The sequence below is a fragment of the Eulemur rufifrons genome, chromosome 7, assembly GCF_041146395.1.
Source record: "Eulemur rufifrons isolate Redbay chromosome 7, OSU_ERuf_1, whole genome shotgun sequence".
NCBI classification, from domain to species: Eukaryota; Metazoa; Chordata; class Mammalia; order Primates; family Lemuridae; genus Eulemur; species Eulemur rufifrons.
The window spans coordinates 93,291,732-93,306,533 of record NC_090989.1 but is presented as its reverse complement, the minus strand read 5'-3'; the positions used below and the strand labels follow the sequence as shown (position 1 = coordinate 93,306,533).

The window sequence follows — 14,802 nt, the reverse complement described above, 5'->3', positions numbered from 1 at the left end:
ATGTCGGTTTGGATAATCTGGAGCACGGTGTAAGGGATGAAAAACGCTAAGAGAGTGAAGCAGAGGCAGCTTCATGGAGGTCCTCATATTGCATACCGAGCAGGCCTACAGGTGTGCAGTATACCGGGCAGGTCTGCAAAAAATTATACATATATATTTTTCATTATTTTTAAAAAATTCTCTTTTGTATCTTTAGATATGTTCTCCTTTTTGTTCTTGGTATTTCTTATTTGGGCAATCTCTCTTTTTTTCTTCATGAAATTTGTTAAAAGATTTGTCCATTTTATTGTCTTTTAAATAACTAGCTCTCTGAGAAGAACCCTCAGCATCCTTGCTTTTTTTTTTCTTTTTCTTTTTCTTCTTCTTCTTTTTTTTTTTTTTTGAGGCAGGGTCTTACTCTGTTGCCCAGTCTAAAGTGCTGTGGCATCATCATAGCTCACTGCAACCTCAAATTCCTGGGCTGAAGCTACTCTTCTGCCTCAGCCTCCAGAGTAGGTGAGACTACAGGCACACACCACCATGCCCAGCTAATTTTTAAAAAAATTTTTGTAGGGATGGGGTCTCACTATGTTGCTCAGGCTCGTCTCGAACTCCTAACCTCAAGAAATCCTTTCACCTCAGCCCCCCAAAGTGCTAAGACCACACATGTAAGCCACCATGCCCAGCCAGCATCCATGCTTTCTTGATCTTTCTGCCACAAGCACCTTGCAATTTCTCTGCCACTGACATCACTACCATTTTGTGTGAATAAATGAGAACACATGAGAGAGCAGGTGACTGGAGGAGGTTACAACACTTGGGGCAGAGGCCAGAAATAATGAGATGGTTCTTATTTTATTTTAGTTTTTGTAGAGATGGGGTCTCTCTATGTTGCCCAGGCTGCTGTTGAATTCCTGGCTTCAAGAGATCCTCCCACCTCAGCCTCCCAAAGCACTGCCATTACAGGCATGAGCCACCACACCTGGCCCAAGGGATGATTTTTCGTATTTCTAGGTGCCCAGTGAGGCCAGAAGGTTGGGTTTAGTAGCTCTCGGAGGTAGTTTTCTCTTTGCAGATTGATGTGGTTGAAATATCATTCAGTGTCTTTGTGGAGAATTCCCCTCAGAACAATTGAGAAGGGCTTAGCTGGCAATGTGAACTTTCATCACCCTTTAGGAACTGGGTTCTGCTGCTTTTGCACTAAGGGCCACTGTATGGGCTCTGGACGCACGGCCCTCCTTTACCTGGCAGACTATTGAAAATGGGCAGCAGAATCTGAAAATAATATAGCATTAATGAACTACTAAATAGTTAATATATTTTACTGTCTTGAAATTCATGTGCTTTTTATAAACTAAATATATTTGGTTACTTACAATTTAAATTTTTCGTTTTGTTAAAAAACAAAACTACTTTGAATTTGAGGGAACTAATTATGCTTAATTTCTAAATGTGAAAACTTGATTGCTTTTTATTTTTCTTCTAGTCATCAAATGCATTCTAGAAGAAAATATCATAACATGTGAAATGGACTATTTAATAATGCAGTGCTCATATCTTAATACCAAATATGATCTGAGGAAGTAATATTCCTATTAAAAGTATATTCAGAGATGCCGTTGTGAGTTATCTGGGGGCTTATTTAAAATAATTAGGTGCTGTGCAACAGATGCACCAAAAATATTGTTGAGCATCATTCCCCATGCATATAAGGTAATTATGTGTTTTTAGAAACTTGAAGGGAAAATGTATATTGTGGGTAGGATTTGGTTACTTACAAAGTCTTACTAAGCAGCCTAATGGGAAATCAATTGTGCTTTTACTGAATGATGCTGAACATTAGCAACAAAGTTATTTGTCTTAAATTTGAATTAGACTTTCTGGCATAGGGAAAAAAAGCGGGAGTATAAATTTGAGTAATCCTTTATTTTGCTTTGTTGTGCTGGTTTTCTTTTTATGTATTTGGGGTATATTTTGTTCATTTTCTTTTAATCTTGGAAAAAGGTGAAAACCCAAGACTAAAAGGACTACCATGACAAAGTACCATAGACTGACTGGCTTAAGAAACAGAAATTTGTTTTCTCACAGTTTTAGAAGCTATAAGTCTGAGATAAAGGTGTCAGCAGGGTTGGTTTCTTCTGAGACCTTTCTTCTTGGCTTATATATGGTGGTCTTCTCCCTCTGTCTTCACATGGTATACTAGCCAGGATTGTATATATATTTATTTAAATATATGTAACATATATGTAAGTCAAATGTATACATTATATACATATTATATACATATAATATATATACACACAGAGAGAGAAAGAGAGAATAATTTATTTGAAGGAATTGGCTTACATGATTGTGGAGGCTTTAGTAACTTAGAACCTTAGAGATCCAGGGAAAAACTGCAGTCCAAAGGCAGTCTACTGGCAGAATTCCTCCTTGCTGGGGGGGAAGGTCTGTCTATCTTTGTTCTATTAAGGTCCTCAGGGGATTGGACGATTCACATTGTGAGAATCATCTGCTTTACACAAAGTCCACTGATTTAAACATTAATCTCACCCAAAAACTCCTTCCAGAAACATCCAGAATAATATTTGTCCAAATATCTGGGCACCGTGGCTCAACAAAGTTCACACATAAAATTAACTATTACACATGGTCGTCCCTCTGTACCTATCTGTATGCAAATTTCTTCTTCTCATAAGAGCACTAGTCATATTGGATTAGGGCCCCCCCCCCCAGTGACCTCATTTAATTTAAGATCTGATCTCCAGATATAGTCACAATCTAAAGTACTAGGGGTTAGGAATTAAATATAGGAATTTGGGGGGAACACAATTCAGCCTATAACAGCTATTAACTTGTAAGTATAAATAGAAAGGCAATTCAAAGGGAAAAATAATCCTCCTGATACTAAAAATGTGTTATTTCCTAATCTTAGGGTAAAACATATTTGTGAATCCTCAGATAAGCCAATTAACTGAAATAGAAAGTAACTTTTTTATATGTTCACATTTCTACAGGCTAGAAGTCCATTTTATTTTATTTTATTTTGTCAAGGATATTTACATTATCATAGTAATTAGAGATGAGGTTAAAAAAAGAAAAAAATATTTTTTTATTCTGTTCATATCTGAATTTTTACCTGTTTTCATTTTATATTTTTAAATTTCAAATTAGAAAGCAAAGTGTAAGATGTTTTTATCTTGAGTTATGAACTAATTTGAAGTCACTATTAAAAACAATTTTCACTTTTACTGGGATTATAAGAAATAAACAATGAGAAAATTACTAATAAAAATTAAAGACAGAATATAAAATGAGAGCAAATTAGAAATCATATCTTCCACGGTTCTCTCAGATCATAAATGAAATCTTGTAACATTATCTCTTAGGTTTTATATCAGTATCTTAGTCTCTTATATCTTTCAAACCTATTTAACAAAAGAGTAAAATGTTTCCCTATCTCTGATGCTAAAGAAATGCTTCTGATTCTCCTTTTGCAGATAACGAAGAGATTTTCCTTTCCAAAGCAATTCACAAGTCCTTCTTAGAGATTAATGAAGAAGGCTCAGAAGCTGCTGCTGCCTCAGGTACTAAGCTGTTTTCTAAAGTCTTCTCACCTCTTCTAGATTTGCATTTTTAAAGCAATCTTGGGAGGAGGTGCAGGTCATTTTTAGAACCAAGCCAAAAAACTGACTCTGCTCTAACTTAGACGTCAAGCAGATGCTGAACCAGCTAGGATTTTCTAAATAGGGTGTGAAGCACGTACTTATTCCAGTGCCCCTTTACAGAGTAACTATCGTCTTAGTTTTTTCTCTAATGAGAGATAGGAGGACATTGGCAGCTCTGTGAGAATAGGTTTTCTGCTGTGCTACCTGTTTAAATATTTTAAATATTTTCTTGTTGCCCATTTAAACATTTTTCATTCTGTCTATTTACTTGCTGAAGTTTGTTCTTAATTTTGTCAGTGAAAAGTTTTGATTTTTTTAAAGCACATACATAAGCAAGAATGTATGATAGAATGCAATAAATATTTTTAAATACTTTTAACTAATACTAATAAAATAATTTTAAATAAATAATCTTAACATTTTGACATAAATCATGTGTCCAAAGTACAGTGGTAAATGTCCTTAATCATTTTGATAGTTTTGACTGCACTAGGTAACTGAGAATGATTTTTCTCTGTTGCCTTTTCTATCTCCTTTTGTTTGCGTTTGTTTCAATCTCATGCAAACAGCTATCATCAAATTTTAGTAGGATTTTTCCCTCCTCAGTAAAATGTTAGCATATTATATTTGCACACTATTCCTAATTTCTGCATATATTTGTCCACTAAAAGAATATCACCAGGGATAACAGTATTTTCAGGAGGAAATAGAAACACAGTAGTATCAGGCAGCCTGAAAGCTTAAGATCTTGCATAATTTAATCTTGACTTTTTTCTGACAATTAACTGCATTGCAGCAAGTCTACAACCATCATCCTGTAATAAGGATCTCAGGGGAATTCAGTATCCCAGCTGTAGGAAACTCCATTGCATCTCTCACGACTGTATTTTTCCTTTAATCACTGCCATCCTGACCTCTTACAAGAAGCCTGGTGACTTGCTGTGTAAAAATACCCTTTACAGACAAAAGAAATAATGATTTGAAAATATAAATAAGCTGTCTTAGTTTTTTGTTTAGGGAATTTTTTTTCTTTCTTCTTTTCCTTCCTTTAACTCAAAAGCCATTTTAATAAAGGCTTACATGTATTTATCTGAAGCTGAGAATAAAAATTTTATAACAAGCAGAATAAATTGTCTCATTATTTTTGGTGGGGTAGAGGGAGGAAATTGTTTGTGTGTGGTGTGTGTTTGCTTTGTTGTTTAAAAAGATCAAGTAAAACGTTAACACGTTTATGATTTTTCTCTCTATAAGTCTTTAAAATCTTGTTTCCTGTAAATCGTTGCCTTTGCCTTAAATAGATAGACACAGATCTGAGAAATTACTCATTGTTCTCTGCACATCCACAGACGTGTAATTACTTCTTCTCTGCACCGTAGGAATGATTGCAATTAGTAGGATGGCTGTGCTGTATCCTCAAGTTATTGTGGACCATCCATTTTTCTTTCTTATCAGGAACAGGAGAACTGGTGAGTCTGTTATGAAAACAGAATTTTATTTACTAGGCCACAAAGAAACTTTTATTAAAATTGAGAACTTTTTTCACAGTATTTATCATATAATTTCTAATGTTTAAATGATTTTTAAAATGAAAATAACTTATATTTTCATTTTTAGAACATCAATAATTATAAGGAATTAGTAAAATAAATATCCCATTCTTTTGTTCATCCCCTTTTTTGTTCACTTCCAAACCAATACAGGTACAATCCTATTCATGGGGCGAGTCATGCATCCTGAAACAATGAACACAAGTGGACACGATTTTGAGGAACTTTAAATTACTTCATTTGAATAATAACTAAGCACATTATGTTTGCAACTGGTATATATTTAGTATTTATGTTTTACAGTATATCTTAATATTTAAAATAGCTCCAGATGAAAACAATGTATGTAAATTATAAGTCAACTTGTCAAGGAATGATACCAGTATTAAGGTGATGGTCCTGTTACGTCATCGTGTGTGTTGTGCTGCTGTTTAAAATAAAAGTACATATTGAACATGTGAACAGGTCTGTTTTTCATTTTAGAAGTTGTTGTTTAAAGGCCAGGCGAGGTGGCTCACGCCTGTAATCCTAGCACTCTGGGAGGCCGAGGAGGGTGGATTGTTTGAGCTCAGGAGTTTGAGACCAGCCTGAGCAAGAGCCAGACTTCGTCTCTACTAAAAATAGAAAGAAATTATCTAGCCAACTAAAATATATATATAGAAAAAATTAGCCAGGCATGGTGGCGCATGCCTGTAGTCCCAGCTACTCGGGAGGCTGAGGCAGAAGGATCGTTTAAGCCTAGGAATTTGAGGTTGCTGTGAGCTGGGCTGACGCCACGGCACTCACTCTAGTCCGGGCAACAAAGCGAGACTCTGTCTCAAAAAAAAAAAAAAGAAATTGTTGTTTAAAATAAAAGTACATATTGAACATGTGAACAGGTCTGTTTTTCATTTTAGAAGTTGTAGTGTAAAGATACCTCTAGGTGAAATTTGGAAACATGTTTCTGAGCATCTTAAACCTTAAATAATTATTCAGATTCAAGCTCCAAAGTAAATTAGCATTATATATTTATACATAACAAGCAATAACAAATGAGGTAAAAGACAGGTAGGTGGTCCACGAAAATTCTAATTGTCACTTATGTGAAATCAGTTTCCAGTGTAAGCAGAAGAATGCAAAATAAACATCTTCTGTAAGGCTCCATGACAAAACCTGTTAGAAAAAAAAAAATAGGGCCATGCAAATCATAGATTATACCCATAACTTATTTTTCTAAATCATTAAAAATCCACTTGGCAGGCCAGGCCTAGTGGCTCATGCCTGTAATCCTAGCACTTTGGGAGGCTGAGATGGCAGGATGGCTTGAGGTCAGGAATTCAAGACCAGCCTGAGCAGCATAGCAAGACCCTGTCTCTACCAAAAAAAAAAAAAAAAATCCACTTGGCTTTATATGCCTGATGTAGTTTACAAATCTAGTACATCATCAAGTTTTGCTGTTGCAAGTAAAATCCAAACTACAAGTTCCCAAAAGTCCCCAAATGAACCATATGAACAAATTAACAGTAAAAATAATGCACTTCAGTATGTCACTAGAGAATTAATTAGAGAAAACATACTAGCACAGATACTGGAAAATGATAGGTTATGAGGCTGAAGGCTGCCCTCAGAGGTGTTCTTGTTTGCTCTTCATGGGATATTTAGGTTTTGAACTTGAATGTCTGTAAATAGGGTATCACATTCCTTGCTTCTACCATTGGTTACCTGAGTGGCTGCTGGTGCATTTGTGTTTGAGACCCCTAAATAGTTATAAGTAGCATTCTGCAGATACATTGCAGTGTCAACTTCAAGGTCTCCGGTAAACTGCTGTGTTATCTTTTGGCCAAAATAATAGTATTTATTGGAAAAAATATGATTTAATCATGTCTCATGCATGGAACCAGGTCTATTTAATGCCAAATTTTTAATTCTGTGATTAACAGAATGTTTACCTTAAAATATTTCAGTACAATTTAAATGTTCTTTAAATGAAACATGGATTCTCTCTTGTTATTAGCATGCTTGTGGAATGCGTAAGAGTAGAGTACTCAATACCAGGTTTTTAATTTTGCTTGACTTCGTCTATAATTTCTTCAATATTTTCCTGTCTCTTGAAAAAATAACTTCTTAAAGTTCAATCCTTTTTCTTTAAAATGAATAAATTACTGCACACACATACACACACACAGTGTGCACAGTGTACCAAAACTTTTTTCTCTTTGAACCTATTCTAGAGGAAATCAAAAATAATTACCAATAATTATAGAGCTTTTGCTTTTATTTTAAATCTTGATATTACTCTTCTGTATATGCCATAGGCTGGACTTAATAATTATAGAGAATATAATCCTATAAATTTTCACATCCACCATGACCAAATAATTGTTAGAATCAATCTTAAGTAGAAATGTTTATTTGAACACCAGAAAAAGTTGTTTTTAAAACTAATGAAAATAAAGAGAAAATATGATAAAGAACATATTTCATTCTCATTAATATTATACATAACACAATTCACTGCCTTTTATATATAATTAGCTTCTTCAATTAGTAATGATAAATATTTTTCTTATCTAAAAAACTACCTTATTTTTTAACCAGAATGGCTGATATTGACCAAAGGCAACTTGAAATGCATCTTTGTAAAGTATAGGTCTTTGTTGCAATGTTGAAAAAATAAAATGAATGACTACTTATAATTAAAAAATGGCTACCAAAAAATCGATAACCTTACCATATTCTCAGAGGCTCACCACCACACTATTCATTACAGAGAGAATCCACTTAAAGAAGCATGCCTTAGACAGGGTGCAAGGTTCTTTAGTTAAACAGCTTCATTATAAGACTGCCTCAGGTAGGGATTCAATAAAACAAATATCCTAATAAGGCTTCAATGTAGCGCTTTACTTCCAGGAAGACTAGATTGCCTATTAACATTTTAATACTTTTTTAAAAAAATATATTGAACTAAACTTTAGTTGTTTCTAAACAAATCTCCAGTTTGACTAAAATGCATCATTAAAAAGAAATCTGAGACCCATCTGAGCGGAGACCCAAAATCCATTGTTCTAATTCAGTTCTTGCTTCCCAGGAACGGTGACATCAGTAGAGTGATGTGGTATCACGATAGGGAGAGGAAGGTGTAGAGAAGAGTGCAGTGTTGTGGGCAAACCTAAAACCAGCATCCCACAAGTTTTCACCATTTGAAATGTGGGACCCAGGTACCAGGGAGCAACTCGACTGGCCCGCTTCCAAGTCATATGTCATTGAAAAGGACTTAGTTATTTTTCTGCCTGAAAACTGAACCAGAAAGCCACTCCATTGCATTCCATTTTAGTTTGTATAATTGTGTGTGTGTGTGTGTGTGTGTGTGTGTGTGTGCCTGAGTGCTTGAGTCTGCATTTTTTTCCTTTTCTTTTTAATGTTTGTCTTAATGATTTATTCTGCGCTCTATTTCCACATCCATTGTTATTTACTTGGGAGCAATTTACCCTCCCCCAGGATGCTTAATGGCATGGTTTTAAAAACTTGAGGAAACCCCGTTAGAGGAAAAGAGGAAGAAATTTGATTATTATGTGAAATTCTTTCACATAGAGACTCTCTGCTCTGCAAAGTGCTTTTATGTTGAGTTTCTCATTCAAATTCCACAATCTTTACATAGAGCAAGAAATCTTGTCGTTTTAAAAATGTGTAAACTGACTAACCAAAAGTGATATGCAATTAGGTAACTGAAAAGAAATTAATAATTTAACTATATTGTTCTATTTGATACATATATCACATTTATCGCCCTTTTACCTATGAAATGTCCAATTTATATGTGAATTAGTGAATGCAATTATGCCTTTGCCGTTGAAAAAACATTTTAAAAATGACTTTTCCACTAAGCCTGACTAGTTAACAAGATTCACAAAAGTGGCTGCTCTCTGTAGCAAAGGAAGCCCCAGTAGACCCTAAGCCAATTAAAGTATCTGAAATGTTCACTTTTCCCAGCTCAGTACTATTTAACAAATATTACAGTTTGTATTATTACTATGTAACATGACACAGGAAAGAAACATTGGAAAAAGCAAGCTTGTTATAAACTTATAATTTAAGGGAAATTATTAGAATCTGTTGCCAGCCTTTGTAACATTGGGATTTCTTTTTACAAAGTGTTGGAAGTTCTGCAGTTCTATTTTCAAGTAAGCATAAATAATGACGTTAGATTCCTAATCAAAGTTTTATTGCTTCTAAAATATTTTGAATTGCTATTATTTAAAAAATTTACACACATCAAAATTCATTCTTCTGGGTGTACTGTTCCATAAGTTTTAAAACATGTATAGATTGATATAAATTTTATCATAATCAAAATACAGAACAGTTCCCTCCCCAGCAAAAACTCTATCGTTTTGCCCCTTTGTAGTTACACACAATCCCTACCTGCAACCTCTAGCAACCGCTCATCTGATCTCCATTGCTGTGGTTTTTGGTTTCTTCAGGATGTCATATCAACAGAATGATACAGTATGTAAACTTTCAAGACATTATTTTATTCAGCAGTAATGCTTTTGAGATTCATCCAAGTTAATGTGTATCAGCACTTCGATTTGTTTATCCACTCATTAAAGATATTTGTGTTATTTCTAATAGTTGCCAAGTAAAAATAATGCTGCTATAAACATTCATATACAGGTTTTGCATGAACCTGTATGAAAATTTTTGGTTTTTATTTCTGTATGATAAAAATCTAGGATTGGCATTGCTGTGTCATATAACAAGTATATTAAACTTTATAAAAAGCTGCCTAAATGTTGTCCAGAGTGACTGTACCATTGTGCATTCCTGTTAGCAATATATGAGGTAAATGAGATAATACTGATTGATCTACATCCTTGGCAGCATTTGCTAGTGTCAGGTGTTGTGTGTGTGTATGTGAGTGTGTTTCAACCATTCTAATAGATGTGTAGTAGTATCTAATTATGGTTTAAGTTGTATATTTCTAATGACTTAGTTTGATTTCACTAATGTTGGGTATTTTTTCATGTGCTTATTTTTCATCTGTATATCTCCTTTGGTAATATATCTGTTAAAATCTTTGGCCCTTTTTTAAATTGGCTTATTTGTTTTCTTGTGTTTGAGCTTTGGGAGTTCTTTTATATTCTAGATATGAATCTTTTCTAAAATATGTGACGTGCAAATATTTTTTTCTCCATCTATAGCTTATCTCCTCATTCTCTTAACAGTGTCTTTCACAGACACTAAAAACATTAAAAAATTTCAAAAAAGTCAATTGTTTTTAAAGACTGTGTTGCCGGTATTGTATCAAAGAACTCTATCCAACCTAAAGTCATGAAGACTTCTATATTTTTCTTAATAGCTTTATAGTTTTTACTTTTGAGTATATGGTCCATTTTGAGTTAGTTTTTGTTCAAGGTATGCTGTATAGCTTGTTTGTTTGGCATACAGATGTCCAATTGTTCCATTACTAGTCACTGAAAAGACTATTCTTTCTCCACTGAATTGCCTTTGCAACCTTACAAAAGCTCAGTTGATTATATTTGTGTGGCTCTACATCTGTTCTCTCTATTTTGTTCTATTAATCTATGTGTCTATCCTTTTTCCAATACCACACTGTCTTGATTATTGTAGTCTTATAATAAACTTTAAATAGTATGAGTGTTCCAATTTTGTTTTTCTTTTTTTGAAATTGTTTTAGCATTTCTAGTTCTTTTTCCTTTCCATATACATTTTAGAATCTGCTCTGTGTATCTACAATATACACAACACATAAAAATTCTCCTCAGATTTTGCATAAGACAATGTTTAATCTGTGGACCAGTTTTGGGAGAATTGATAGCTTAACAATATTAAATCTGCCAATCCATGAAAATGGTATTTATCTACATTTAAGACTTTGTTTTATTTTTTTCATATGTAGTTTTAGGACACAGATACTGAACACATCTTGTTGGATTATACAAAAGTATTTCATTTTTCTGGAGCTATTATAAATGGTACTTAAAAAATTTGGCTTCCAATTGCTCATTGCTAGTATATAGAAATAATGATTAATTTTTGTATATTGATTGTGTATCCAGTGATCTTATTAAATTCATTTATTGTAGTAGTTTTTGTAAATTACTTGGGATTTTCTCCATAATCCATCATGTTACCTCTGAGGAGAGATTTTTTTTACCTTCATTTCTAATCAACATTGCTTTTTCTTTTTTGCCGTATTAGCTGGAACTTTCAGTATAATGTTGAACAGAGAAGTGGTGAGAAGAGACATCCCTGCATTTTTCCAGAAAGAATTAGCATTCAGTCTTTCACTATTAATAATGTTAGCTGTAGGTTTTTTGTAGATGTCCTTTAACAGGTTAAGGATGTTTCCTTTCTCTTTAGTGTGGTGAGACCTTTTATTATGAATAGATGAAATTTTTTCAAATGATTTTTCTGTATCTATTGATATGGTCATGTGGTTCTACTTTTTTAGTCTCTTAATATGGTATATTACATTGATTTTTAAATGTTCGAACAGCCTTGCATTCCCAGGATACACTCCACTTCATGATGCTTTTTAAAAATATGTATAAAAATTCTTGTATATATTGGTGGACTCAATGTGGGAATATTTTGTTAAGAATTTTTGAATCTGGCCGGGCTCGGTGGCTCACGCCTGTAATCCCAGCACCCTGGGAGGCTGAGGCGGGAGGATGGCTCGAGGTCAGCAGTTTGAGACCAGCCTGAGCAAGAGTGAGACCCCTGTCTCTACTAAAAAATAGAAAGAAATTAACCGGACAATTAAAAATATATAGAAATTTAGCCGGGCATGGTGCGCGCGTGCCTGTAGTCTCAACTTCTCGGGAGGCTGAGACAGGAGGATCACTTGAGCCCAGGAGTTTGAGGTTGCCGTGAGCAAGGCTGATGCCACGGCACTCTAGCCTGGACAACAGAGCGAGACTCTGTCTCAAAAAAAAAAAAAAAAAAAAAAAAAGAATGTTTATGTCTATATTCATGATATTCATGGAAGATATTGATCTCTAGTTTTCTTTTCTTGTACTGTCTTCATTTGATTTTCAAATAAAGTAAAACTTAAAATGAATTGGGAATTGTTCCCTCCTCTTTTATTTTGTAGATAGTCTGTAGAATGGGCATTATGTTTTCCTTAAATGCTTGACAGAATTCATCAATGATCGCTCCTCAGGCTTTTTGCTAAGGGTAAGTGTAGAATTCACCAGTGAAACCAGGTGGGCCTGGACTTTTTTTTTTTTTTTTTTTTCAAAAAACAAAATGTTTAATACTAATTCAGTTTATTTAGAAGATAAAGGAATATTCAGATTGTCTGTTCCTTCTTAAGGGAGTTTGAGTAGTCTGTGTCATGCCAAGGATGACTTTATTTCATCTAAACTGTTCAGTCTATATGCCTAGAGTTTTTCTTATTATTTCCTTATAGTCTTCAGTGTCAGCAGGATCTTAAGTGATGTTCCCTCTTTCAATTCCGACAGTTGTAATTTGCATCTGCTTTCTTTTCCTCGTGGTCAGTCTGGCTAGAGGTATATTAATTAAATTGATCTTTACAGACAACAAGATTTAGATTTAATTGATTTTACTATATTTTATGCTTTTCCTTCTGCTTTCTGTGGGTTCACTTTGCTCTTGTTTTTCTGGTGTCTTAAGATGGAAGCTTATATTATTGATTTGAGGTGTTTCTTCTTCTTAATATAAGTATGTAATCCTATAAATTTCCTTCTAAAAGTACTTTAGCTACATCCCTCAATCTTTCATATGTATGTTTTCATTATCATTTAGTTTAAAATATTTTTAAATTTCTCTTGAGATTTCCTCTTTGACCATGGATATTTTAGAGATCAGTTGTTAAATTTCCAACATTTGGGGAATGTATTTATAACCAATTTTTAGTTCAAATCCATTTTAATCAGAGAATAAAATTTGCATGATATTAATTCTGTTAAATTTTTTAAAGACCCAGAATATGGTGTATGTTAGTGAATGTTTCATGTGCACTTGAAAAGAATGTATATTCTCCTGCTGCTAGGTAGAATGTTCTATTAGTATAAATGTCAATTAGATCAAATTGGTTGATTAAATTTTTCAGGTCTTCTATATCTTTGCTGATTTTCTGGCTACTTGTTCTACCAATTACTGAGAAAGGAAAGTTAAGTCTCCAACTGTAATTGTGTACTTTTCTGTTTCTCCTTTCAATTCTATCAGTTTTTGTACCATGTGTTCTGAAGCTCTGTTGTTAGGTATGTTCACATTTAGGATTGTTATGTCTTTTTGGTGAAATAACACTTTTATCATGTTTTTATCATTCTTTATCCCTGAAAATTTTCCTTGCTTTGAAGTCTACCTCGATGGATATTAATATAACTGCTTCAGCTTTCTTTTGATTAGTGTTGGCATGGTATAACTTTTTCTATCCTTTTACTTTTAACTGATCTATATTATTATATTGAAAGCATGTCTCTTATAGACAGCATTTAGTTTGGTCTTGTTTGTTTTATCTAATTAGATAATCTTTAATTGGCATGTTTAGATAATTTACATTTAATGTAATTATTGATATGGTTGGATTTTAGATCTACCATTTTATTACTTGTTTTCTGTATGTCCACTTTGTTTTTCATTCCTCTGCTCCCCCTCTCTTGTCTTCTTTGGGAATGCTTGAATTTTTTCCTACTATTCCATTTCAATTTACCTATTGACATTTCACTATTTCTCTTTGGATAGTTTTTAAATGGTTGCTCTAGGGCTTATAACAAATTTTTACATTTCATTTAGTATTAATATTTCACTACTTCATGCAGAATTACCTGTGTTACCTTACAACAATGTAATTCCCTTATCCTCCTCCCTTATGTTGTAGTTGTCATATGTATTATGTGTATATACAATGGAGAACTCCCATTAGACAATAATTATAATTTTTGTTTTCAATTGCCATACGTATTTTTAAATACTTAAGAGAAAAACATAGTCCATTATATTTACACAAATATTGATCATTTTGTTTTCTTTCTCTTTGTGAAGCTTTGAGTTTCCTTCTGGTATCATTTCCCTTATTCCCTAAAGAACTTTCTTTAGCATTTCTCTTTGAACAGGGCTATTAGTGAGAATACCTTTTAGTCTTTCATTATTTTAGTATGTCTTTATTGCACTTTTATTCCTGAAGGATATTTTTAGTGGATATAAAATTCAGGGTTGACAGTTCTCTTTCTTTAGCATTGTTCTTCCATTAGACATTTAAAAATGTATTTTAAAAATGTTGTTTCATTGTCTTCTAGCCCCCATGATTTCTGATGAGAATTCCACAGTTGTTTGAATTAATGTGCCCTGTGTGTAATGCATCATTTGTATCTGGTTGCTTTCAAGATTTTTTTTATCTTTGATTGTCAATATTTTGTATTTGGGTGTAATTTTCTTTGAGTTTATCCTCAAAACTAAAGCTTTTTAAATCTGTAAATATATGTCTATCACAAAATTTGGGAAGTTTTCAGCCACTTTTTTTCTAAAAAAGAAAAAAAAAATCCTGCCTCAATGTCTTTCTCCTCTTTTTGTAGGACTCCAATGTCATTTATGTGAGACCTTTCGATATTGTTCCACAGGACAGTGAGGATTGTTCATTT

General features: G+C 33.4%; 1 protein-coding gene across 1 annotated transcript in view; it reads left to right on the top strand.

Moving 5' to 3' along the window:
• Positions 1-5,655, top strand: part of SERPINI1 (serpin family I member 1) — a 77,046-nt gene extending 71,391 nt beyond the window's left edge. Inside the window, exons 7-9 of the mRNA XM_069472967.1 lie at positions 3,480-3,566; positions 5,024-5,113; positions 5,348-5,655. Of these exons, the coding sequence (XP_069329068.1) occupies positions 3,480-3,566; positions 5,024-5,113; positions 5,348-5,424 (254 nt within the window). The 3' untranslated portion in view covers positions 5,425-5,655. The remainder of the gene's footprint in view (positions 1-3,479; positions 3,567-5,023; positions 5,114-5,347) is intronic.
• The last annotated feature ends 9,147 nt before the right edge of the window (positions 5,656-14,802 follow it).